The sequence below is a fragment of the Drosophila melanogaster genome, chromosome 2R, assembly GCF_000001215.4.
Source record: "Drosophila melanogaster chromosome 2R".
Classification (NCBI taxonomy): Eukaryota; Metazoa; Arthropoda; class Insecta; order Diptera; family Drosophilidae; genus Drosophila; species Drosophila melanogaster.
In genome coordinates, this window is record NT_033778.4 from 24,014,335 (window position 1) to 24,033,962 (window position 19,628).

At 47.4% G+C, this 19,628-nt stretch overlaps 10 protein-coding genes and 1 non-coding gene across 18 annotated transcripts; 5 read left to right on the plus strand and 6 right to left on the minus strand.

Moving 5' to 3' along the window:
* Nucleotides 1-582: 582 nt before the first annotated feature.
* Nucleotides 583-2,864, minus strand: CG4324 (uncharacterized protein). 2 transcript variants are annotated; one of them, NM_001299878.1, is made up of 9 exons: nt 2,626-2,864; nt 2,370-2,488; nt 2,056-2,312; nt 1,876-2,000; nt 1,752-1,815; nt 1,568-1,693; nt 1,434-1,505; nt 987-1,381; nt 583-924 (listed from the first exon to the last, which is right to left on the minus strand). In NM_001299878.1, the coding sequence occupies exons 2-9, from the start codon at nt 2,479-2,481 to the stop codon at nt 639-641; spliced, it is 1,437 nt and encodes a 478-aa protein (NP_001286807.1). In that variant the 5' UTR covers nt 2,482-2,488; nt 2,626-2,864; the 3' UTR covers nt 583-638. The 2 variants fall into 2 exon arrangements, with proteins under 2 accessions (NP_001286807.1, NP_611868.1); NM_138024.3 differs by having other exon boundaries at nt 2,370-2,497.
* Nucleotides 2,865-3,086: 222 nt separating this feature from the next.
* On the plus strand, nt 3,087-5,562 carry Rsph4a (Radial spoke head protein 4a). Its single transcript, NM_138025.3, has 4 exons — nt 3,087-3,484; nt 3,567-3,759; nt 3,817-4,735; nt 4,789-5,562. The coding sequence occupies exons 1-4, from the start codon at nt 3,180-3,182 to the stop codon at nt 5,496-5,498; spliced, it is 2,127 nt and encodes a 708-aa protein (NP_611869.1). The 5' UTR covers nt 3,087-3,179; the 3' UTR covers nt 5,499-5,562.
* Nucleotide 5,563: 1 nt separating this feature from the next.
* Nucleotides 5,564-7,964, minus strand: CG3907 (uncharacterized protein). 2 transcript variants are annotated; one of them, NM_138026.4, is made up of 8 exons: nt 7,899-7,964; nt 7,456-7,777; nt 7,042-7,207; nt 6,669-6,985; nt 6,421-6,606; nt 6,232-6,363; nt 6,050-6,175; nt 5,564-5,987 (listed from the first exon to the last, which is right to left on the minus strand). In NM_138026.4, the coding sequence occupies exons 2-8, from the start codon at nt 7,645-7,647 to the stop codon at nt 5,904-5,906; spliced, it is 1,203 nt and encodes a 400-aa protein (NP_611870.3). In that variant the 5' UTR covers nt 7,648-7,777; nt 7,899-7,964; the 3' UTR covers nt 5,564-5,903. The 2 variants fall into 2 exon arrangements, with proteins under 2 accessions (NP_611870.3, NP_726398.2); NM_166647.3 differs by lacking the exon at nt 7,899-7,964 and having other exon boundaries at nt 7,456-7,805.
* Nucleotides 7,965-8,008: 44 nt separating this feature from the next.
* Xxylt (Xyloside xylosyltransferase) lies at nt 8,009-9,647 on the plus strand. Its single transcript, NM_138027.3, has one exon. The coding sequence runs from the start codon at nt 8,240-8,242 to the stop codon at nt 9,614-9,616; it is 1,377 nt and encodes a 458-aa protein (NP_611871.2). The 5' UTR covers nt 8,009-8,239; the 3' UTR covers nt 9,617-9,647.
* A 116-nt stretch (nt 9,648-9,763) lies between these two features.
* On the minus strand, nt 9,764-11,443 carry asRNA:CR45350 (antisense RNA:CR45350). Its single transcript, NR_124720.1, has one exon.
* Ak2 (Adenylate kinase 2) lies at nt 9,873-11,543 on the plus strand. The gene is made up of 4 exons (NM_079112.4): nt 9,873-10,086; nt 10,566-10,802; nt 10,866-11,033; nt 11,098-11,543. Exons 1-4 carry the CDS (start codon nt 9,985-9,987, stop codon nt 11,311-11,313), a joined length of 723 nt encoding a protein of 240 aa, NP_523836.2. The 5' UTR covers nt 9,873-9,984; the 3' UTR covers nt 11,314-11,543.
* A 294-nt stretch (nt 11,544-11,837) lies between these two features.
* Nucleotides 11,838-13,184, plus strand: EbpIII (Ejaculatory bulb protein III). 3 transcript variants are annotated; one of them, NM_001299879.1, is made up of 3 exons: nt 11,838-11,967; nt 12,042-12,164; nt 12,670-13,184. In NM_001299879.1, the coding sequence occupies exon 3, from the start codon at nt 12,681-12,683 to the stop codon at nt 13,059-13,061; it is 381 nt and encodes a 126-aa protein (NP_001286808.1). In that variant the 5' UTR covers nt 11,838-11,967; nt 12,042-12,164; nt 12,670-12,680; the 3' UTR covers nt 13,062-13,184. The 3 variants fall into 3 exon arrangements, with proteins under 3 accessions (NP_001286808.1, NP_524966.1, NP_001286809.1); NM_080227.2 differs by lacking the exons at nt 11,838-11,967; nt 12,042-12,164 and adding an exon at nt 12,212-12,282; NM_001299880.1 differs by lacking the exons at nt 11,838-11,967; nt 12,042-12,164 and having other exon boundaries at nt 12,349-13,184.
* A 198-nt stretch (nt 13,185-13,382) lies between these two features.
* Nucleotides 13,383-14,455, minus strand: HSPC300 (Haematopoietic stem/progenitor cell protein 300). 2 transcript variants are annotated; one of them, NM_001299881.1, is made up of 2 exons: nt 14,280-14,455; nt 13,383-13,790 (listed from the first exon to the last, which is right to left on the minus strand). In NM_001299881.1, exons 1-2 carry the CDS (start codon nt 14,398-14,400, stop codon nt 13,681-13,683), a joined length of 231 nt encoding a protein of 76 aa, NP_001286810.1. In that variant the 5' UTR covers nt 14,401-14,455; the 3' UTR covers nt 13,383-13,680. The 2 variants fall into 2 exon arrangements, with proteins under 2 accessions (NP_001286810.1, NP_726400.1); NM_166648.3 differs by having other exon boundaries at nt 13,618-13,790.
* Nucleotides 14,456-14,982: 527 nt separating this feature from the next.
* CG3163 (uncharacterized protein) lies at nt 14,983-16,221 on the plus strand. Its single transcript, NM_138028.2, has one exon. The coding sequence runs from the start codon at nt 15,044-15,046 to the stop codon at nt 16,148-16,150; it is 1,107 nt and encodes a 368-aa protein (NP_611872.1). The 5' UTR covers nt 14,983-15,043; the 3' UTR covers nt 16,151-16,221.
* CG30172 (uncharacterized protein) lies at nt 16,212-17,093 on the minus strand. 2 transcript variants are annotated; one of them, NM_001299882.1, is made up of 2 exons: nt 16,636-17,093; nt 16,212-16,509 (listed from the first exon to the last, which is right to left on the minus strand). In NM_001299882.1, the coding sequence occupies exons 1-2, from the start codon at nt 16,829-16,831 to the stop codon at nt 16,367-16,369; spliced, it is 339 nt and encodes a 112-aa protein (NP_001286811.1). In that variant the 5' UTR covers nt 16,832-17,093; the 3' UTR covers nt 16,212-16,366. The 2 variants fall into 2 exon arrangements, with proteins under 2 accessions (NP_001286811.1, NP_726402.1); NM_166649.2 differs by having other exon boundaries at nt 16,312-16,509; nt 16,636-16,868.
* A 110-nt stretch (nt 17,094-17,203) lies between these two features.
* On the minus strand, nt 17,204-19,609 carry Chi (Chip). Of its 2 annotated transcripts, none has more exons than NM_057734.4 (2): nt 19,489-19,609; nt 17,204-19,238 (listed from the first exon to the last, which is right to left on the minus strand). In NM_057734.4, the coding sequence occupies exon 2, from the start codon at nt 19,201-19,203 to the stop codon at nt 17,470-17,472; it is 1,734 nt and encodes a 577-aa protein (NP_477082.1). In that variant the 5' UTR covers nt 19,204-19,238; nt 19,489-19,609; the 3' UTR covers nt 17,204-17,469. The 2 variants fall into 2 exon arrangements, with proteins under 2 accessions (NP_477082.1, NP_726403.2); NM_166650.2 differs by lacking the exon at nt 19,489-19,609 and adding an exon at nt 19,345-19,434.
* Nucleotides 19,610-19,628: the final 19 nt, after the last annotated feature.

Consider the following 19,628-nt stretch of genomic DNA (forward strand, 5'->3'; position numbering starts at 1 on the left):
CTCGCACTCGCCATCCGCATCCCCATCAGTATCTGCAAATGCATTTGCATTTGCATCTGCATTTGCATCTGCATCTGCATCTGCATGTGCATAGCCATGTGCTTAGATGCCGAACAGAGCGGACGGTCTGAAAGTTTATGGCTGTCAGAGGAGTGCATATAGATTTCGGCACCCAGAGTGCGCCAGCATACATATTTAATTAAGTATTATAATATATGCGCGGGCACGAAGTTATTTATACGATCCCATACGTTATTCGCAATGTTTATGGTCAGAAATATTGGCTTGTTTAATTAATTTGCAACTGCACTTCCTCCTGTCACCTGTCAGCAATGTAATCATAAATAAGAGGAAATTGGCCTACAAAGTTGAGATTAGTCACCAATTAGACCAACACAAACGGGTAGTTAGTAGTAACACCTCCTTCAACTGAGTATTTATGCCAATGCTAGACTAGAGCTTTCCCTTTAGGAGCTTTGTTACTTGTTAGAAGCATCTTAATCTATTCTAGACTTTTTAGATTACTACTAGCCCGCTAAGCCTAAAACTAGGCAATCCGAATGAAACATTCACACAGCTTCTAGGGACTAATGGGTTTAATAGTAGTTATAGATAATAAGTTATGGTAATCAGTGCACTCAGTGGTAGCCAACAGTTTCCCTGGGCAGAAAGACGCAGGCTATGGAGGCCAGCAGGCCCACGATTGCGTACGTGGACATGGCCTGAATTCTGGACGAGTCCATCAGCACCTGCGCCACGAAAGGGGTCAGCATGGCGCCGAGTCTGGCCAGCACGGAACAGCCCGAAACTCCGACGGATCTCAAGGCAGCTGGGTATATTTCCGGAGTGTACACATAAATGGCCTGGAAGATGCCGGATATCGTGCCGCGTGCAATGAAGAGGGTTACGGAAGTGGAGAAGCGACTAGGATTGGAGGAGGATTGGATTGATTATCAGATGATCAATTGAGTGTGCACCACTACTACCTTTCCACCGACATCAGCACCAGAGTGCACAGAACCAGCGCCAGGTACTGCAGAACAATGGTTTTCTTCTTGCCAAACAGCTTGACCACCTTGATGGTCAGCAGTATTCCAGGAAACTCGGACAGGGTGATCCACAGCAGGTCCATAAAGTCGGAGGTCATGAAGGTGACGCACTCATTGGGATGGCTCTCCTTGTTCCTGGCCACCAGCAGCTCGGTCGTGACCAGCACCAGGCCGTAGTAGCAAAAGGCCGAGGCCAGCCAGAGGAACCACAACAGGATGGTGGTCCTGTACAGGCTCGGGCTGAGCAGGGATCTAAAGCTCTCCGCGCAACTGGGCTCGTCGTCGGCCATCAGCCGACCCATCAGCATGTGGCGCTTGTTGTTGTGAGCTATCTACAATCGTAGGTTTTTAGACGTATAATCACTCCATAAAGTTACCACTCACCTGTTCCAGAACCTTGATGGCCTTATCATTGTGACCGTTGTAAGAGTAATAGCGAGCCGATTCACTGAGCCACTGTAGTGATTTAAAGATACATTTGATTAAGGATATTTCTGAAGAGAGCGAGGAATACGAACCGGCGATAGGATGGTAAAAATGAGTAGGGGTGTAGCCGAAAGGGCCAAGAGACCTCGCCATCCGTAATAGGGATACACAACCAGTGCTAGGACCACTTCAAAGCAAGCTCCCAAGGCCCAGAAGCACTGAAACCAGTACAATATATTCAATAAATACGTTTAGCACACGGTGGCACGTACTCACGTCCATCAATACGACGCACTTTCCCTTGTGCTTGGTGGGCAGAAACTCAGCGTACAAGGTAACTCTTTTGGGTTAAAGAAAGTTTTAGGTGGAGAGGTACCTCCTAGTCCATGGAATTACTCACGACTGTGGAACGCAGCCGATGGCGAAGCCTACGAGACCTCTTAGGGTCAGGAGCCAGGCGTAACTGGGAGCCACCGAGCTGAGAATGCTATACAGCACTAGTAGTACTCCGAACAATGTGAGGGCCTGAAATGGTGGCATTTTAGTAGCTATTAGCTATTTGATTACCAGTCAGTCTTACCGACTTCCGGCCATATCTGTTGCTCAGCTGTGTCCAAAAACTGGAACTCAACATCATGCCCAAAAACACCACTGTTGTGACGGATGCCTGCTGGAACTTGGTGACATTCCACTCGCAGAACAAAGACGGGCCCAATATGCTGAGAATGGCCATTTCCATGGAGTCGGACATCCAGCAGAGCCCCACCAAGAGCGACAGCTTGACGTGAAACCATCCGAAACCGAAGGCATTGATCGCCTGCTGAACAGTGTAGGTATCTGTGAAAGGTGCACTTGTTACCCGAAATGTGTGAAATTCCTCTTCGGACCACTTACCATCCGGATTTATAGACACCGTCTTCAGCTCCAATGTGGATGAGTGCACATCCCGTGGGGCGAGATTTGCGGGAGATGGAAGGGCGGCTGGCTCGTTGTTCAGATAGTACATCTTGAATCTAGAATCACTTAGAAAAGTAACTTTGTCATTGAATTGCATCTTACAATCCAACTATATCAAATATCACATTTTTTAACCCGCGATTTCGATTACATCATGATTTTTATGATTTTATTATGCATTAGCATAAATTACCTTCCTCAACCGTAAAGAAAGTTGTTCTCGATTTTAAGACTGTGATTTATGTCTTCGTATGCAGATACACAGAGATTTATCCATTATATTTGAACATATTCGAATTTGCGATCTCGAAGTTAGTTAATTCTGCTAATTCTGATTAGGAAACACACAACAAATAGTTTAAGCCACAGCACAAACAACAACTTTCTTTCAAGCACTTTCTTTTAGCCAGTGAGAGACTGAGAATCGAATGCAATGTAAACAACTCGCACCACCAAGTCTCAAAAACTGGTTATAAGGTAACGACTGAAGAAGACTGTCTTCCAGACTGTGAGATCGATAACGATAGATGGCGCGCAGCTCGAAGAATTCAAAATCGTTGATAAGTTATAAGATTATTAACATTAAACATTGCAAGTTGGTATTATTTGTATGGAATTGAAAATATTTTTTAAAATAACTAAATAGGCTGATTGTCAAACCATTACTCCTACAATTATTGGGTTTTCCCAAGCCAAACAACACATGCTTTTGAGGATTTTAGATCAGAGTCTCACTATTCCATCGCGATGGACAGGGATTCCTGCCAAAATTTCTCATTAGACTCCACGAGCAGTTCCCATTTTGCTCCTCCGCCAGTTTGCGCGCCCAGAAGGAAGAAGCCGGAGAAGCCCGCAGCTGAGGAGGCATCTCCCGAATGCTCCAACGTCACATCGTCATCCTCGTCCTCGACAACCACCATATCCATAGGCGCCTTCGATTCGCAATGCAACCTCCACAACGCCCGGAATCCCGAGGCCCCGAACATTGGCTATGAGTTGAACGTGGCCAAGTCCATATTGCAGAAGTATAGCACCCTCAGTGGGGACAACTTGTGAGTATAGGATATCGTCTTAAGTACTTGGTACTCTTTCTCCAAGTCGGTTAGTACATAACCCAATCTTCAATCCCTGCAGGTTCGATCATCTTAGTGACATCATAAAGAGGGTGATTGACGAACGTCCTCCGAATGTGATAGACTTCTTCGAGGAATTTAGCCGAAATGTTCGCGAACAGAAGTTCCACTTGCCAGAACGCTTTCCGCCCAGTGGCGTGTTCGATGAGGTGCGATCTTTCCGGGTGGCCAAGAAAATTCTCCAATCCATGAAGGTGAGCAGTGTGTTATGTATATAAGCAGCTACACCACGCAACTACCATCTCGCATAGCTGCCCTATGTCGTTGAGGGTGAGGATCTGATGGGCGAAGACCTGTCCGTCGAGGATTTGAGAACGAACGAGGATATGCGCATTGTCATCGACGATTCCATGCGATACTTCGTCACATTCAACGAGCGAGTCCAGCAGCTGCAGTTCTATTGGACACAGTGCGGATTTAGCATCAGCAACGACGACATCTTCCAGCTGGCCAGCGCCATGAACCGGCTGCAGACGCATCCCTCGATCATGCAATGCAGATTCTGGGGCTGCATCAACGGACTGAAGGCCTCTTACTACATAGTGGAAGCTTCGCTCACCCGCGAGGAAATCGCCTCGCGCTTGGTCATGATGGAGGAAGAGATGCGGCAGAAGCAGATTCCGTTCCCGATGCGCAAGGACAGGGAGGACAAGCCACCGCCGGCGCACATTGGGCCGGAGCTCACACCGGGCATCTATGGCTGGGAGGAATTTCCGCCTGAGGAGCTCGAGAAGATGAAGCCCAAGGCTGCGCCCGTTCCCCTGGTGGAGGAGATGGAGCTCTACGACATTCCACCGGAGTTCATTGGCAAGGGCTGCAATAGGTACTCCTATTTCGTTGTGAACTCGCTATTTGACGACTGGATCGAACTACCTATAGTGACCCCTCGACAGATTGTCGTTTCGCGGCAGATCAAGAAGTTCCTAACAGGCGATCTGGAGGCGGATGTCATATCCTACCCCTGCTTCCCTGGAAAGGAGAAACATTACCTACGGACTCTGATAGGTCGCATCACAGCGGGTACCTACATCGCTCCTGTGGGCTACTACAGGCGCATGACCAAGAAGGAGCAGCGGATGTTCGATGGCGAGGAAGAAGAAGAGGGCGAGGAGGAGGAGGAGGAAGAAGAGGAGGAGGAGTTCAACGAAGGCGAGGAGGAGCAAATAGAAGGTGAGCACTTACCATACGCACGATTCGCATAGCAATACCCGATTATTTTGCAGATAACGACGTAATGCTTTTGAAAAACGAGAAGTACGAGGCGGAACCACTGGGTTCTCTGGCCACCCCGGTTGCTTGGGTTCATGTCAGGTCCAATATTCTGAACCAACAAGGCCGCGTTGTCTGGTACGACGAGGAGAAGGCCCGCAAGGAGCGCGAAAAGGCACTGGCCCTGTACCTGAAGATGCAGATGCTGGGCGAGATGGAAGAGGAGGTGGAGGAGGAGGAGGATGAGGAAGAAGGCGAGGAGGAGGGCGAAGAAGAGGGCATGATCGAGGGCTTCAATCAGCCCGAACTGGGTCCCAGTATCCTCTCCTCCTGTGCCAATGACATGAACCCCGAGGTGCCAGTTTCCTGGCTCGCCCGCATGACCAGCAAGTACACGAATCAGAAGGAGCGAATGCTCGTGATGCAGTCGAACGTCTGGCCAGGCGCCTACACGTTCATCTTTGAGAAGACCTGCGAGTCGATATACTTGGGCTGGGGCCACAAGTACTACGCCCGCAATATTCCCTTCAAGCACTTGCCGATGGTGCAGGAGGAGTTCCCCCACAACCCAGAGGACTTCGTCGAGGCCAACGATCCGACTGTCGAGGAGGAGGAAGCTTACAAGGCTTGGCTCCTCCGGAAGCAGCAGAAGGCCGAGTATGTGGCCGAAGACATCGAAGACTACGATGATGACGAGTTCGCCGATCAGTATGACGACGACTGAGTTAAATGAAATTGCTTGTTTTTATGTTCTCATTCAAGTTCTGCAATAAAATGTATTGGCTTTGTGAGCTTTAGTTTGATTTATTACTTGCAAATAAAATACATATCGTGTATCTAAAGTGAATAATGTTGGACTTACACTTACTTCGCCCCCCCCATATGTACATTTACTCTTTCTAAACTTAACTGCTTAACTGAAATCACACGTGCACATCGTCATCCTATAAATTGTCATTAAGTTAAATAGCTCTTCGAACCATATGTACATTGCAGTTTTCGTGTGCAATAAATGTAATTGTAATTTAGTTATCGTTGGCTGTAACTCGGACACATGGAATCCATGAGGTCTTAATGGCTAAATACGGAATCGAACAAATTTGGTAATACAACGCAGCAATGCAGCAGCTTACAGCTTCAAGGATTCCTGAAGCTTCACTGTAGCATTTGCAGACGGCTTTATGACTTCCTGCTTGACGGCAATCGCTTCGGGCTGTAATCGAATGTTGAAACTCTTTAGAAGATAAGCAATCATACCTATATTATAATTTATACCTTGGGGACTACGGATCCGTCTTCGCTGCTGGGTGCTTTAATATTGCCCATGCTCTGAATGCAAAAGTTCTTTAGCTGATCCACGGAAGCGGCCAGCATATTGTTCTTGTTGTTTGCCAGCGTTATCTGAAGTTTATCAAGTTTAGTACATCTCTACCTGTAATCATGTTCGATCGACCTACCTCTTTCTCAATTCTCTCCAAAGATTCATCGAAACTGGTCACTTTCTGTTTATATTCCGGCCAGCTGTTACTTATTGTGGCCACATGGGACGTAATGTTTTCAGATCGATCCAGCAGGTCGTCTATTTTCGTCTGCAATAAATAAAGCAAATTAGAGCTGATAACGCAGCAGAATTTGGAAGAGATTACCTTGTGCAGAGATATTTCCTCGCTGAGGATTTTCGTTGTTTGACTTAGGGTATTATTCACATTCTTCAGATCGTTGGCCAGTAGTTTAAATGAATTAAAAGTGGTTTTGTTCAGCGCAGCAATATCATCCGATAAGTTTGCGGGTAAAGCGTTAGCCTGAATCGTGGGTAGCTGTGAGAGATTGAGCTGCAGGAGCAAGATGTTCATTACTGTGTTGATACTCAGCGTATACTGATAGCGAGACCTACCTTTAAGGCTTCCGTTTCGGCCTGCAGTGTTTTCTGCACCTCGGTGTACTTATTGTAGTGCTCCTTGATGGCCTCTATGTCGGTGGCGACGGCTTCTATCTTGGCCCCGAAATCAGCCACCAACTTCTCGTCCTTGCCGTGGTTTCTTTGCGCTGCCACGGCCGCCTCCAGGTTGCTAAAGTTGTTCCGCAGGCTCTCCATTGATTTTTGCAAATCATTTATTTCCGAAATGACGGCTGTTTGGTTCTTCAGCAGGTAGGACGAAGTCTCGTGCCATCTTTGCAGGGTGTCCGGGAAGTTCTTGCTCATGGCAGACACTGAAAGATTACATAATTAAGGACGCACTGTGCGTAGCAGACTGTGTACACCATACCCTCCTCGATCTTCTGGCGATAGTCGGTGAGTTGCTGGCGCAGATCGAAGTAGAGCCAGTACAAAATTCCCACAATCAGAATGCCCATAATGCCGAATAGAAGCGGGCCGCACATGCGGAAATAGGCTATTTTTCGATGGCTGCGGCGACTGCCAGCGACATTTGTCTGAAAAGAACGCAATATTATTGGGTTGCTAAATATTTCACTCTTTGCATGGTGGGAGGCACATATAAGCATGTACATACATGTATGTGCGTATAAATTCCCAATGAATGTGTATCTTCAGATACTCGTTAGCTGGGAAAGTTCAATTGGGCAGGTTCAGATACATAGATACAAATACAGCTAACCTTGTACTTGATCGAGTATGTGAGTAGCGATGTAAGCAGCAGAGTAGCGTAGAAATACCTTACCCATGCGTAATCCTCAGGGTCGTCGGTCGAGACGGAGAGCAGCTTGTCCTGGGAGTTGGTGCCTCCGGGGACTCTCCGGTTGGCTCTCTTGCCCGAGGACGACTGGGAGGCTATCAGGGCGTCCAGCTCCCGACGCTTCTTCATTTTCTTTCCGGCCCGCAGGGGCACTTCAATGCGATGGTGGCAGTCCATGGGGTCGTCTTCTAGAAACTCTGGTCTCCAGTGGAATTCTTGCAATCGGTCGCAGGGCTGGGCTATTACATTTTCTCAGCGTAGCCCAGTTGCTTTTGTAATGCTGGAGCAACCATAACATGTACTTATACTGATAAAAAAGATACTTCTGCGCATGATTTCAGATTACGGTGATTAAGACTAATCGCTGGTTATCGATAAGCGATGAAAGTTATTTTGGAAATTAAATTGGCTGCCTATGCTAAATATACCTTTTAAATGAGCTGCTTTTGAAGTACATTTAACTTGGATCCTCCGATAATGATCAATTAAATTGACCCAAAAAGTGGGGGCGTTCGATAGGTTTGGTAATTTCCGGATTCGTAATAACGGTCTCACTGCCCCCAAAAGACTTGCATTGATTTTTACGCCGTGCTCGCTTTATCGATCTAGTTTAATTAAGTTCATAGCCGTCAAAAATGTTCTGTGCGCTTCTGCTCGTCTGCTCAGAGTTTCCGTTTAGTGTTTTCTAACGTTGGCCTCCATATGTCCCATAATATGTTCGTTGACGCCGACGTACTGTTGCAATAGGTACTCCTCCGCTGATTTCGAAATGGCCAAGAACAGCTTTAAGACTTTAATCAGCCAGAAACACAAAACGTTTCCGGCGGACCTAAATATGTACGGAATGAAGTGTAAATCGCAGCTGCTGGAGGATCAGGAGAACGTGACCCTGATCATCAATCGGCGGAACTCAATCCGCCAGAAGCCGAAGAGTTGGGCTTGGACCCTGCTGCGTTGCAGGTGGCAAAAGAAGCTAGTTCTCTTATTAATATTTATTTGTGTGTGCGTTCTGATTGTTTTCGCCAACACGCATCTCTTGGTTCGCGGCAACATCCTCTCGGCCTTCCTCTCGAGCCGGCTTAACAAGCATTCGCACGCGGAGAAGCAGGAGGCGAGGTATCCCGACATCCCGGCCACGACCCCGTCAGTTCCCCCGGTGCTGAGGCCCACGCACTATCTGCTCAACTACTCCTCCACCCAGCTGGAGCTGAGCTCGCACTTGAACGGTCTGTCCTCAGACTACAACATATTCGTCATCTACACGCGGGAGAACTACCACTTGAACCTTAAGTTCGACCTGTTCGCCCACAGCTTGCTGAAGCACACCAGTGCCCAGCTGCATCTGCACGTGATCACGGACAGCGAGAGCCAGCCCTCGGTGCTGGAGATCCTGCAGCGACAGATCAGGCGGTTCCGGCGGACGGTCATATACACCATATACGACGTGAAGGTCTGCTCCAGCATCATACAAGACATAGCCGCCAAGTTGTCCCCGTACTTCAGCTCAACCCCGAACTCGTACTACAGCGACTCCCTCTTTTTCCTGTCCCTCGGCCTTCACAGGATCGCCGACAGGAGCCTAAACAGAGCCATTCTGCTAGATTGTGATATAGTCTTCCGATCCGATGTCCGACTGCTGTTCAATGAGTTCGACAACTTTCTGCCGCACCAGCTGTACGGACTGGCACCGGAACTGACCCCCGTCTACCGCCACATCCTCTACCGCTATCGCGTGCGCTATCCGAAGACCAGTTTCGGGAATCCCTACTATCCGATCAACAACGAAGGGGGCAACCAACATAGCCGTGTCCACCACGGCTATCCAGGCCTGAACTCCGGCGTGGTCCTGCTGCTCCTAAACCGCATCCGTAACTCAAAGTCCTACCTGGAGAAGCTGACCCACTCGGAGGTGCACACCCTGGTCGCCAAGTACTCCTTCAAGGGCCACCTCGGCGACCAGGACTTCTTCACCCTGCTGGGATACGAGTACCCGAACTTAATCTACAGACTGGACTGCATTTGGAACCGCCAGCTGTGCACCTGGTGGAAGGATCACGGATACTCACAGATATTCGACGCTTATTTCCGGTGCGAGGGCAATATTAAAATGTACCATGGCAACTGTAATACGCGAATTCCAGAATAAATAAAATTGTTATAGGAATATTAAATTAATTAAATGCAGGGTATTTTTATTTGGTATAACTATTGTAATGGAACGTTATGTAATATACGGTGAATTTAATCTTAGTTTATAGACCATTATAAATGGTGATATATAAAAATGAAATTTAAAGATAAAAGACAGCCCACACCTATCACCATTTAAAATATCAAAACGATGTAAGAATGTTATCGATAGGCGAGAAGCAACAGAGTGGGAATATGCCGCACAGGGTGTTTCGTGTGAATGATTTCGCCTCTTGTTTCTTATCTTTAACCTTCATTTCTGGCTCCGTTTGGCTATGAATTAGGAGCAGTCCCGAATAATCAGTCGAGCATACGTAGTTAACGATGGCGCCGAATGCAGCAGTACCAGTGGAGCGATATGAGCCTGAGAACATCGGGATCAACGCCATTCTCCTGGGGCCGCCGGGTTCCGGCAAAGGAACGCAGGTGGGTCAAAATTACATAATGATGTGTTTTTTGTGACACGGACGCCATGTAGTCTATAAATAAATACAACGTGTTCAAGTGCGCGGTTTTTGTTTGCAAATAATCGGTGAAGCTCGTTAATTCTCTTGGAAGAGAATTAAAACTGGTGAAGTTATATAAGACGATGTGTACATGGAAATGTATATGTATGTATCTACGTGCCAAGTATGTACATATGCGTCAAGCAGTGTCTTTCTCTTGACCCTGAATCAAATCAAAGCCTTGGCGAGATGTGGCGAATTAAGTGGAACACCTTTAGGCAATCGATTGGGTATTATGCAGACCATCTATTAAAAGGCTACCAGAACATTCCTGGCCTCAAGAAATGCATCTTATCTAGCCGATTGGTTACCTTGCTTACCTTCCGATATGGTGCTAAATTGATTAATTGATTAGCTCTAACTGAAACTTATCAATGTTTTTAATTATGCCCATTTCAGGCTCCCCTGCTGAAGGAGAAGTTCTGCGTGTGCCACCTGTCGACCGGCGACATGCTGCGGGCGGAGATTTCATCCGGTTCGAAGCTGGGAGCCGAGTTGAAGAAGGTCATGGATGCCGGCAAACTGGTCTCCGACGACCTGGTCGTGGACATGATCGACTCCAACCTGGACAAGCCCGAGTGCAAGAATGGATTCCTCCTGGACGGATTCCCCAGGACTGTCGTTCAAGCTGAGAAGGTAGCCACACGTGTGAAGCACTTTGGACTTTAGGTTATAATCCGTTCGAAACGCACTTTGCAGCTCGACACATTGCTGGACAAGAGGAAAACCAACTTGGATGCTGTCATCGAGTTTGCCATCGACGACAGTCTGTTGGTGAGGCGCATCACTGGCCGCTTGATCCACCAGGCCAGCGGGCGTTCGTATCACGAAGAGTTTGCCCCTCCAAAGAAGCCAATGACGGACGATGTAAGTATCTCTATAGGACGCTATCCAAGAACTCTAAATGAAAGCAGACCTTGTGTACTTGCAGGTCACTGGAGAGCCCCTAATCCGTCGCAGCGATGACAACGCCGAGGCTCTGAAGAAGCGACTGGAAGCATATCACAAGCAGACAAAGCCGCTGGTCGACTACTACGGCCTGAGGGGTCTGCACTTCAAGGTGGACGCCGCCAAGAAGTCCAGCGACGTCTTCTCCACCATCGACTCTATATTCCAACGCAAGCGTCCTGCCCAGATCCAGTTATGATTTGTTCCTGCGCAATGATCAACTACTGATAACTGCCTCCTGACAATTTATTTCGAGACACACACAACGTTTAAGCCTAAAGTTATAGTTGCATCCGGAAATCCTGAACAAACGAAATTACCTTTGCAGGTCGACTACTTTCCTTGTACAGATTTCTAAAGTGTATGTGTTTGTTACTTTTTACATTTCACTATTTGTAACTACAATACAATTTAATAAAAAAATCGAAGGAAACAAGTACATTTTACGAGACATGACTGCTTTAAACTGGGCTGCGTTCGAATGAGGGATGGACGACGCCAAGTTCAAACTTCCACACAATTGTTTTCCGGAAAGCTTCTGGAATATGATGCGGCTGACTCAGTTTCGAATCGAGGTTTTTAGCGTTTGATGGATAGCTACTAATTGTTCCGAGAACTATTTATTATTGCAATCAACTTTAAAGCGACTATTAAAGGGTCATGTTGCACGGGTCTCAAGTGTAACAAATGAGAAATTGCTAATGGAAATCGCTAATGAGATCGTTAAATCTGGTAAACAAATAACATATCGCCAAGTTAGCCCGTCCATCGTGGCTGCGAATCTCTCGCAGAGCGACTTTCGATCGCCGTTTAGTACTCAGACGTCACCTGCCTAATGTTAATGTCAATTTAAGTGTGTATAACTATCGCACATATATTATATAAATTTATAACGACGATTGACTAATCACTGGGTTGACTTTTCAGCAATAGCGATTTTCGCTTCAAAGTCTAAAGTGTGTGCAATCCCGTATGGATACGAGCCGAGCTCGAACACAGGCTCACAGCGCGCGGTTTGTGTTGTGTATTACACTTGAAGTTCAATCCCAGGTAAAAAGTGGGCCCAGGTATAAAAGCCCACTTCATAGAAACATTTCTCAGTTAGTTCCAGCAGCTGAATTGCTTCACATCTATTCGCTCCGAGTCGCCCCACAAGTCGAGCCCCATTGTAAGACCACCGCACCGTTTATAGTTTTTGGAGCCGATCGGCTCGGCTGGTCGACTGGTGGCTGGTAGTAGTCCACACACTCATGGACGCAGCCAGACGGGCAACCAGTTTCATTGTGTATAAACAGTGACATCTTTTCAGACAGCGAATGTGTTTCAGATACGCATACAAAGTGGCCTGCCTGGCTGTGCATTAATTTGCATACAAATCCCATAAGTCCACAGATACATTTTGCGAATGCAGTCGCGCTCGATGGCTAGTAAAAATATTTTTCCATTGCCCAGTAAAATCCCCTGCGCACAAAACTGGTTGCCCGACCAACAGACCCACTAAGCCACAAAAGTGCTGATTAATCGTACAAACATACTTACCCCAATTCGCCCGCAGAAAACTCCAAGATGAAGATGATACTTGCGCTTGTCGTCCTTGGACTGGTGCTGGTCGCCGCCGAGGATAAGTACACCACCAAGTACGACAACATCGACGTCGACGAGATCCTGAAGTCGGACCGCCTCTTCGGAAACTACTTCAAGTGCCTGGTGGACAACGGAAAGTGCACCCCGGAGGGCCGGGAGCTCAAGAAGTCCCTGCCGGACGCCCTGAAGACGGAGTGCAGCAAGTGCAGCGAGAAGCAGCGCCAGAACACCGACAAGGTCATTCGCTACATCATCGAAAACAAGCCCGAGGAGTGGAAGCAGCTGCAGGCCAAGTACGATCCCGATGAGATCTACATCAAGCGCTACCGCGCCACCGCCGAGGCCTCGGGAATCAAGGTGTAAGGCGGATCCCGGTTCCGGAAACTCTTGGTTATATGCACTGTTAATTAGGTCTACGCTTATATCTGATCATCAAAATTATTTCTACGATCGTGCTCGGAATAAAGAGATTTGTTTTTTTACCATACACCTGCCGAGTATTATATCGTTATCGAAGGGGGATTTGCCAGGCTTCAGAGAGTATATAAATTAACTATGACAAATGTAGCACTTAAGTCTAGCCTCCTGCTACTAGAACGATGATTAATCTAAGCACAATTAAGGTCTTAGAAAAAACATTCACAAGATTACGACTAGACCCTAATAAGCGGCTTATATATGGCGGGCGATTTGCATTAACATTGACAATAAAGGCAGCTACGGTTAGTTGGCAAAAACATCGCGTGCTTGTCTTGGTTCTGAGCTATTACTTATATTATTCTTAAAAGGGGCAATGAATCGAATCCGATGGCCGCAAGTAACTCAGCCGTGAAAACCTTCCTTCAAAGAACAAACAAACAATGTACAGCGAATTATTAATGTCACGGCAATTCACATTGCGAATCAAAAGATATTAAATATTAAATCAGTATTTTAATTACTTATAAATGTACAAAGCTTAGTATAAGGTTGTGGGCAGCGTTTACGTTAATGTTTCACCCTGGGCGACGCACGCCTCCAGATAGTCTATGCGCCGCTCCAGGATCGTTAGTTTTTCGTTCAGCACCGCCAGACGGGAGCGACAGGACATATCTGAAAGGATATGATAGCACACGATGATACAGTTTATAATGCCAACAGTGTACATAAACCCTATTAAGGATATGGGATATTTTAGCAACCCAACTACCTCGCACTCTTTGGCTTATCATTTATCACAGTATTTAGCGTATCTTAAATTATGCATAGAGCAACCGAAAAAGCTTATCCAATTCATTTAGGTGACTAATTCGGATAGAGATAAAGCCGAATTTTCGTTTTGAGCCCTCCGATGATGTTACATACATACATTTCCATATGTATGTAGATACATATATTGCTATACATATATGCCACCACGCACAAACCACTGTTTGTTTCTATAGACTTAAGACTTGAGTAAATAAAGTCATTGTCACTGATGAATATTTGTTAGTAATATTACTTATGCGTTCACCCACACCTACAAAGGAAGTGATAATAAACACGCGCACACACACATGCGTCAGAGGGAAGTGGGTGCTTCGTATGCAGGTTGCTTACCGAAAGAGTTCAGAAAGTCGGTGATTCTCTTTATGCTGGCAGTTATCACTTCGATATACTCCCTGTTCGCCCAGTCCTGGTGGATCTGCTTTTGGATCGCCTCTCTGTGAGCCCCACTCATCTTTATTTATTCCTATTGTTTCTGTTCGTTTTAATTGTGTTTATCTAGAGATGAGAGATGGGTTGGGCCGGAACAATTATTGTCAAAAATTTGGAACTATCGATAGGCATACAATTACCGTGTTCACCGTGATTCATTGAGATCAAATTTTTACTCCAACAAGAAATTTTAATGGTGTTTTACAACACTCCCTAAGCACTACTATTTAAAAATTACGCGGGAAAGTGCGATGAAAGAAATAACTTAATATTTTTGTCTGCCAACTATAGCGTGTAAATATGAATAATAAAATAAAGGTAAATAATAAAAGTATTGGGGTAGACACAGCCGAATATATAAAGAAACTTATCGCCGCAATATACAATTGTATATCGCAATATACATAGATATATTCGAATTTGCGTTTGCTATATTTTATATTAACCGTGGGTTAGTTTTCGATGTTTTATTGTTTTAAATGATATTTATTAAGGAATTACTGCAAACCAGCAAAGTATGTACCCATTTTGCGGTCCGATTCCGCGTGTTCCAATCGGAATGAGCCGAGCGAAACGATAGCTATTGATGCCACTCACGCACACGCACACATAGATAAACTAGGTGGCCCCGTAAACTACAGTGTTTTTCATTTGGTAAACAAAAAATGGACTTTATCGACGACTTCATCGAAGAATACAAAAGCAATCCGTGCTTGTGGAAGGCGGACTCGGCGGACTTCAGGAACCGCAGCCGCCGGCAGGAGGCCTACGCGAAGCTCATCGAGGTGGCCACCAAGCACGGGGAGATGTACAATGTGGAGCGAACAAAGCAAAAGATAAACAATCTGCGCTGTGCATTTCGTCATCAGCTGAGGAAATACAACGAGGTCAAGAAAAAGGGCGAGAAGTACGAGCCCTACTGCCCCAAGCGCCGCTACTTCGAGTCCCTGATGTTCCTTAAGGACGAGGAGATCCCCGCCGACAAGAAGTTCAAGCGCGAGCAGTCGGTCTGCCTGGACAACTCCATGCAGCTAGGGGCGCCAGAGAACGGCGACGAGTATTCCGACGCCGAGAGCCTGCACAAGCCCCCAAAGCCGACGGCAGACTCGATCAAGATGTCACCCAACAACAGCGCCAACGAATTCTGTGCCAACATCTTCGAGGAGGCCGCCGCCGCCGCTGCCGCTGACCCCGTTATCAGTATTAAAACAGTCAACAACGCCAACAGCCATGCCAGTGGCGCTACTATCAAGGAGGTCGAAATCGTGGTGCCTGCTAACAACAGGCTGCTGTCCGCCCGCAGAAAATCCGTGCCCGACTCCATAAAGTCTCCGCCTGGCGACTCCGAATCGCCGCAGTGCAAGCGCATCGTCACCCAGAACCAAACGAAACTGATCAGTAATCAGAGCCCGAGCCAGAAAGCCAATCACATAACACGGAAAAGGTCCTCCTCGGTCTCTTCGCAGATTTCGGAGGACAACGAGCCGCCTCCAGGTAAATTCCGAGCGGACATTTCCACCATTGACTTTGAGCGCCTCTTTTCGCTGGCCCTAAAGAGTGCGGACAGCCAGCTGGACGACCACTTCTCCAACTTCGGGAAAATTATCGCACACAAGCTTCGCTCCATGGACGGAACACAGGCTATCTACGCGGAAAAGATCATCGCCGATGTGCTGTACCAGGGCCAGATGAAAATGCTGTCCTCGCTGAGTATACACCAGTTTATGGGCGTGGACAATGCAACAGTTTACCTAGAGAGCCACAGTAAATGATGGCCTGGCCCCTTTAAAGACGTACTTTTAGAGTTTATGTAATAATAAGATGTAAAGAGACAGTCATGTGTACAAAGCCATGTTTTATTTAAAGGAGGGATTCCTTTCAGCCGCCTAATCCTTAGAAAATCCCCTAAGCTACGAAACCAAATGCTAGGAATGATGTCGAGACTAGTTTATTATATTCGATGCATGAGAATAACATTTAAATGCCATTTAGGCACTGTCGTACTTCCTTAGAAGCATGGCCCATACGTCCGGGTATCTAGTTTGCAGAAATGTGGTCAGCTTTTGCGCTTTTTGAGCCTGTTGTGGGGAGCAGTTCCTGCATTTCCTGGTTATAACTTCTGGCAGGGCAGCTGTAAGAACCAAATTCGAAATAATTACATTTTGGGCTCTTTACCAATTGGCGAAGAACTTGAAAAGAACTTTGGACTTAAAATGATGTTGTATCTGAACGAACATTAAACGAATATGTTTATTACCTTTGAGTTGAAGTCCCAGTTGGTCGCATTCGCTCTTGCCCAGGATGCACATAATCTGGCGGCTGACCACCACCTGGTTGTTCAGCAGCTTGTTAATGTTTCTCTCATCCGCTTGGACACTCGATGAAATGAGAATGATAAGAAAAATAAAATTAACGACCAAAGAAATCACTCGGTTTTTATTTAAAAGTAGCATCCTTTCTGAACGCGAGACGGTATAGTATAACTGAATGTGGAGCAGAAACTGTGTATCTGTATCCCGCAGATATTCGTGCATGCGCAAAGGAGCTGGACTTCGCAAAATCACGGAAAGGGTAATGATTGCTAAGCACTGTGATTACAATCCGAATATCTGATGAGATGCCACGTACTCTATATACATGGCAATCTTTCGTATATGATAGCATTCCTTCAAATTGGCTATCTTGGTATTCTATTCAGTTGTAAGCATCTGAGATATGTTCAAAGCATTTTTGTACCCAATTTGCAATGGGCAGCCCAGAAAGTAAGTCAGCACCTGCTGTTCCATGCGATAAGAAGGTAAATAAAGAGCTTTCAATGTTTTTGCGTTGTGCTTAAAAGTTATGTTTTACTAAAACAACACATTAAGTACTTTGCAAGGCAGTCAAGACAAGAACAGAAGTATCCTACGGTTTAATTAATTATAATAGATAGTGTGTAGAGTAGACGACTTAAGGTACAATTATATAGATTTAATATGTATGTATGTCTTATATACATTTCCTAAAACTTGAAAGCTTTATTTAAATATTTTTACATGCAAGTATGAAAATACATTTGACAATATAGCGAAATATTATGTTTTATTAAGTTCTATTGCGATACAATGGGGCTCTTTTTATCTATGTCAGATATATTCGCGTTGTTCTGCGGGGCAGCTCCGTTCCCAGGGCTGGCCGGGATGGCTCCCGCCCGGTCGATGCTCCACGGATTCGAGCCGGATATGGGCGAGTCGGCGTGTCCAAAGCCGGTGTGATTATCGTGCTCCACGGCATTGGTTCCGTCGTATTGCGTGTTCTCTAGCCGGGTGATCAGCCGCTCGTCCTCCTCACCAAACTCGCCGCCCATCAGCGTCGGCTCGCCCACCACCATCACGTCCTGGGAGGAGAGGGAGAAACTGGGACCGGAGGGGGAACGCTTCTGGTTCGTCACAGGCGGAGTGTTCGAGTTGTTGCCACCACCCGAGTTGGAGCCCTTCCGTTTGCGCCTCTTGTTGGGTGGTCGTTGCGGATCCTTCTTGCCGGGCGGAGCCACCATGCGCTGCCACTTCTGGAACAACGTTGTCTTCAGGCAGTCGCGCGGACTCAGTGCGTACGCCTTGTGCCGCGACATCAGCTCCTGCATCGGTTCGAGGATGACGCAGAGGCGCAGATAGTTGAGGGTGGAGTTGGTGATGCCAGCGCGCGTGATGTTCTTGGTTATTTGATCTAGCAGCATCGGGTCAGGCGGCAGACTGGTGCCGATCACGGACCTTGGAATGAGCTCGCGGTGTCCCTTGATGGTCATGTGCCATGACTTGATGCGCATGTAGTCGTCGTACATGAACTCCAAGATCAGTCTTGCGTCGGCGCAGACCTTCGTGAAGAAGGGCTTGCCGTGCTGCGTGATCACCGTGCACTGGTCGCAGTCCAACGTGATGGACGTGTTGTGGAACGACTCCTTGGCATGCTTCAGCTGAAAGTACAGGTCCGAAACGCCGCCCTCGTATATGCTGCGGAAGAAGCGCGGGATGAGCGTGCGCCCGATGGTGTACCGCTTCGGTCCGTCCTCCAGGCAGAACAGAATGGTCAGCCGGGCATCATCCTCGAAGAACTCCGTGGTAAACGAGTCCCACCAGCAGTTGTCGCTCTCCTCGTTGCGCTGCTGCAGCCGCTTGTTTAGCTCAAAGACGCGGTGTTCCGTGTGGCTAAAGTAGGAATTGTGCCGCCTGAAGCCCTGGTCGATGCGTTCCATCTGCTGCGGCCCGCCCATCATCGGGTGGTTGCCTCCGTGGCCGAATGGCGACGCCGGCGGCATCGGATTGAATTGCCCGCCAACGCTGAATACCGTGGGCGATGAGAAGTGCCCGGCCTGGCCACTGTTAAACGGAGTGCCCGAGCTGGCCGGCCGGCTGAACTGGCCGAGTCCCGAGGATGGCGAGCCGAAGGGCCCGCCAACTGGACCATTGAAATTGCCCGCCGTCGCCGACTGCGGGTAGTTGCCGGGAATGTTCTGCGCACCAACAGGTCCGGGTGTCGATGAGCCCGAGGGAGCAGGTGAGGAGGTATACTGAGGTGTGTTCGAGCCAGGCTGGTTGGAGTTCTGGAACACGATGGACTGGTTGCCGGCTGGCGAGGATTGGCCGGCGGGCGGGTACGGATTCCCGGCCGAGTTGTACGGCAGGCCGCCCTGCGCGAAGCCGCTCTGGTTGCTCCCGTCCGGATTGAGGACCGCCGAATTGGACGCGGGCAGCATTGATCCGCCCTCGGAGACCGCCTTCCAGCTGCCGTCGTCAATGTTCGCTTGAGAAGTCATCGTATTGCCAGCGTTCAAACCCCTACGATTCATGCCTGTGGTCGGTTCTATCGGGCATTCGCGTCGGCCTGTGAATGGAGAGGAATCCATTAGTTTGAACCCATTATTATTTCGGCGTTTTGGGGGTTTCGGGTTCGGTATATTTTTATGGTGCCCATGCGTATGTGTATGCACTTGTCTGTATGTCGCACTGCATTTACAAAATATGTGTGTACACACACACACTTTTCACGGCCCGTTCGCGTTCGAAATGGAAAACGCTGCGAAGGGCCGGATCGGCCGGATTTCAGTGCAGGCAGACTGCTCCCGTATACGCACCTTGCAAAAGGCATACAATATTTTAATTCTTAAAGCACAAACACATATAAATGTATCTACAATTTAAGAAAACTGATTGGCCTCCACCGATAGTTTTGCCATCGCTTTCCAAATAGCAGATTTCGATAGGTGAGAACGCA

Coding starts and splice junctions, on each gene's coding strand:
- CG4324 (NM_001299878.1), bottom strand. CDS start 2,481: ATGTACTATCTGAACAACGAGCCAGCCGCCCTTCCATCTCCCGCAAAT. Junction 1,816..1,875: donor ATCGGCTGCGTTCCACAGTC/GTGAGTAATTCC, acceptor TTAACCCAAAAG/AGTTACCTTGTACGCTGAGT. Junction 1,694..1,751: donor AGTGCGTCGTATTGATGGAC/GTGAGTACGTGC, acceptor TACTGGTTTCAG/TGCTTCTGGGCCTTGGGAGC.
- Rsph4a (NM_138025.3), top strand. CDS start 3,180: ATGGACAGGGATTCCTGCCAAAATTTCTCATTAGACTCCACGAGCAGT. Junction 3,760..3,816: donor AAATTCTCCAATCCATGAAG/GTGAGCAGTGTG, acceptor CATCTCGCATAG/CTGCCCTATGTCGTTGAGGG. Junction 4,736..4,788: donor CGAGGAGGAGCAAATAGAAG/GTGAGCACTTAC, acceptor ATTATTTTGCAG/ATAACGACGTAATGCTTTTG.
- CG3907 (NM_138026.4), bottom strand. CDS start 7,647: ATGGACTGCCACCATCGCATTGAAGTGCCCCTGCGGGCCGGAAAGAAA. Junction 6,176..6,231: donor TGGAGAGAATTGAGAAAGAG/GTAGGTCGATCG, acceptor GATAAACTTCAG/ATAACGCTGGCAAACAACAA. Junction 5,988..6,049: donor ACGGATCCGTAGTCCCCAAG/GTATAAATTATA, acceptor ATTCGATTACAG/CCCGAAGCGATTGCCGTCAA.
- Xxylt (NM_138027.3), top strand. CDS start 8,240: ATGGCCAAGAACAGCTTTAAGACTTTAATCAGCCAGAAACACAAAACG.
- Ak2 (NM_079112.4), top strand. CDS start 9,985: ATGGCGCCGAATGCAGCAGTACCAGTGGAGCGATATGAGCCTGAGAAC. Junction 10,803..10,865: donor CTGTCGTTCAAGCTGAGAAG/GTAGCCACACGT, acceptor CGCACTTTGCAG/CTCGACACATTGCTGGACAA. Junction 11,034..11,097: donor AGAAGCCAATGACGGACGAT/GTAAGTATCTCT, acceptor GTGTACTTGCAG/GTCACTGGAGAGCCCCTAAT.
- EbpIII (NM_001299879.1), top strand. CDS start 12,681: ATGAAGATGATACTTGCGCTTGTCGTCCTTGGACTGGTGCTGGTCGCC.
- HSPC300 (NM_001299881.1), bottom strand. CDS start 14,400: ATGAGTGGGGCTCACAGAGAGGCGATCCAAAAGCAGATCCACCAGGAC. Junction 13,791..14,279: donor CGACTTTCTGAACTCTTTCG/GTAAGCAACCTG, acceptor ATATCCTTTCAG/ATATGTCCTGTCGCTCCCGT.
- CG3163 (NM_138028.2), top strand. CDS start 15,044: ATGGACTTTATCGACGACTTCATCGAAGAATACAAAAGCAATCCGTGC.
- CG30172 (NM_001299882.1), bottom strand. CDS start 16,831: ATGCTACTTTTAAATAAAAACCGAGTGATTTCTTTGGTCGTTAATTTT. Junction 16,510..16,635: donor ACTGGGACTTCAACTCAAAG/GTAATAAACATA, acceptor TGGTTCTTACAG/CTGCCCTGCCAGAAGTTATA.
- Chi (NM_166650.2), bottom strand. CDS start 19,366: ATGCAGTGCGACATACAGACAA. Junction 19,239..19,344: donor GCAGTGCGACATACAGACAA/GTGCATACACAT, acceptor CTCCATTCACAG/GCCGACGCGAATGCCCGATA.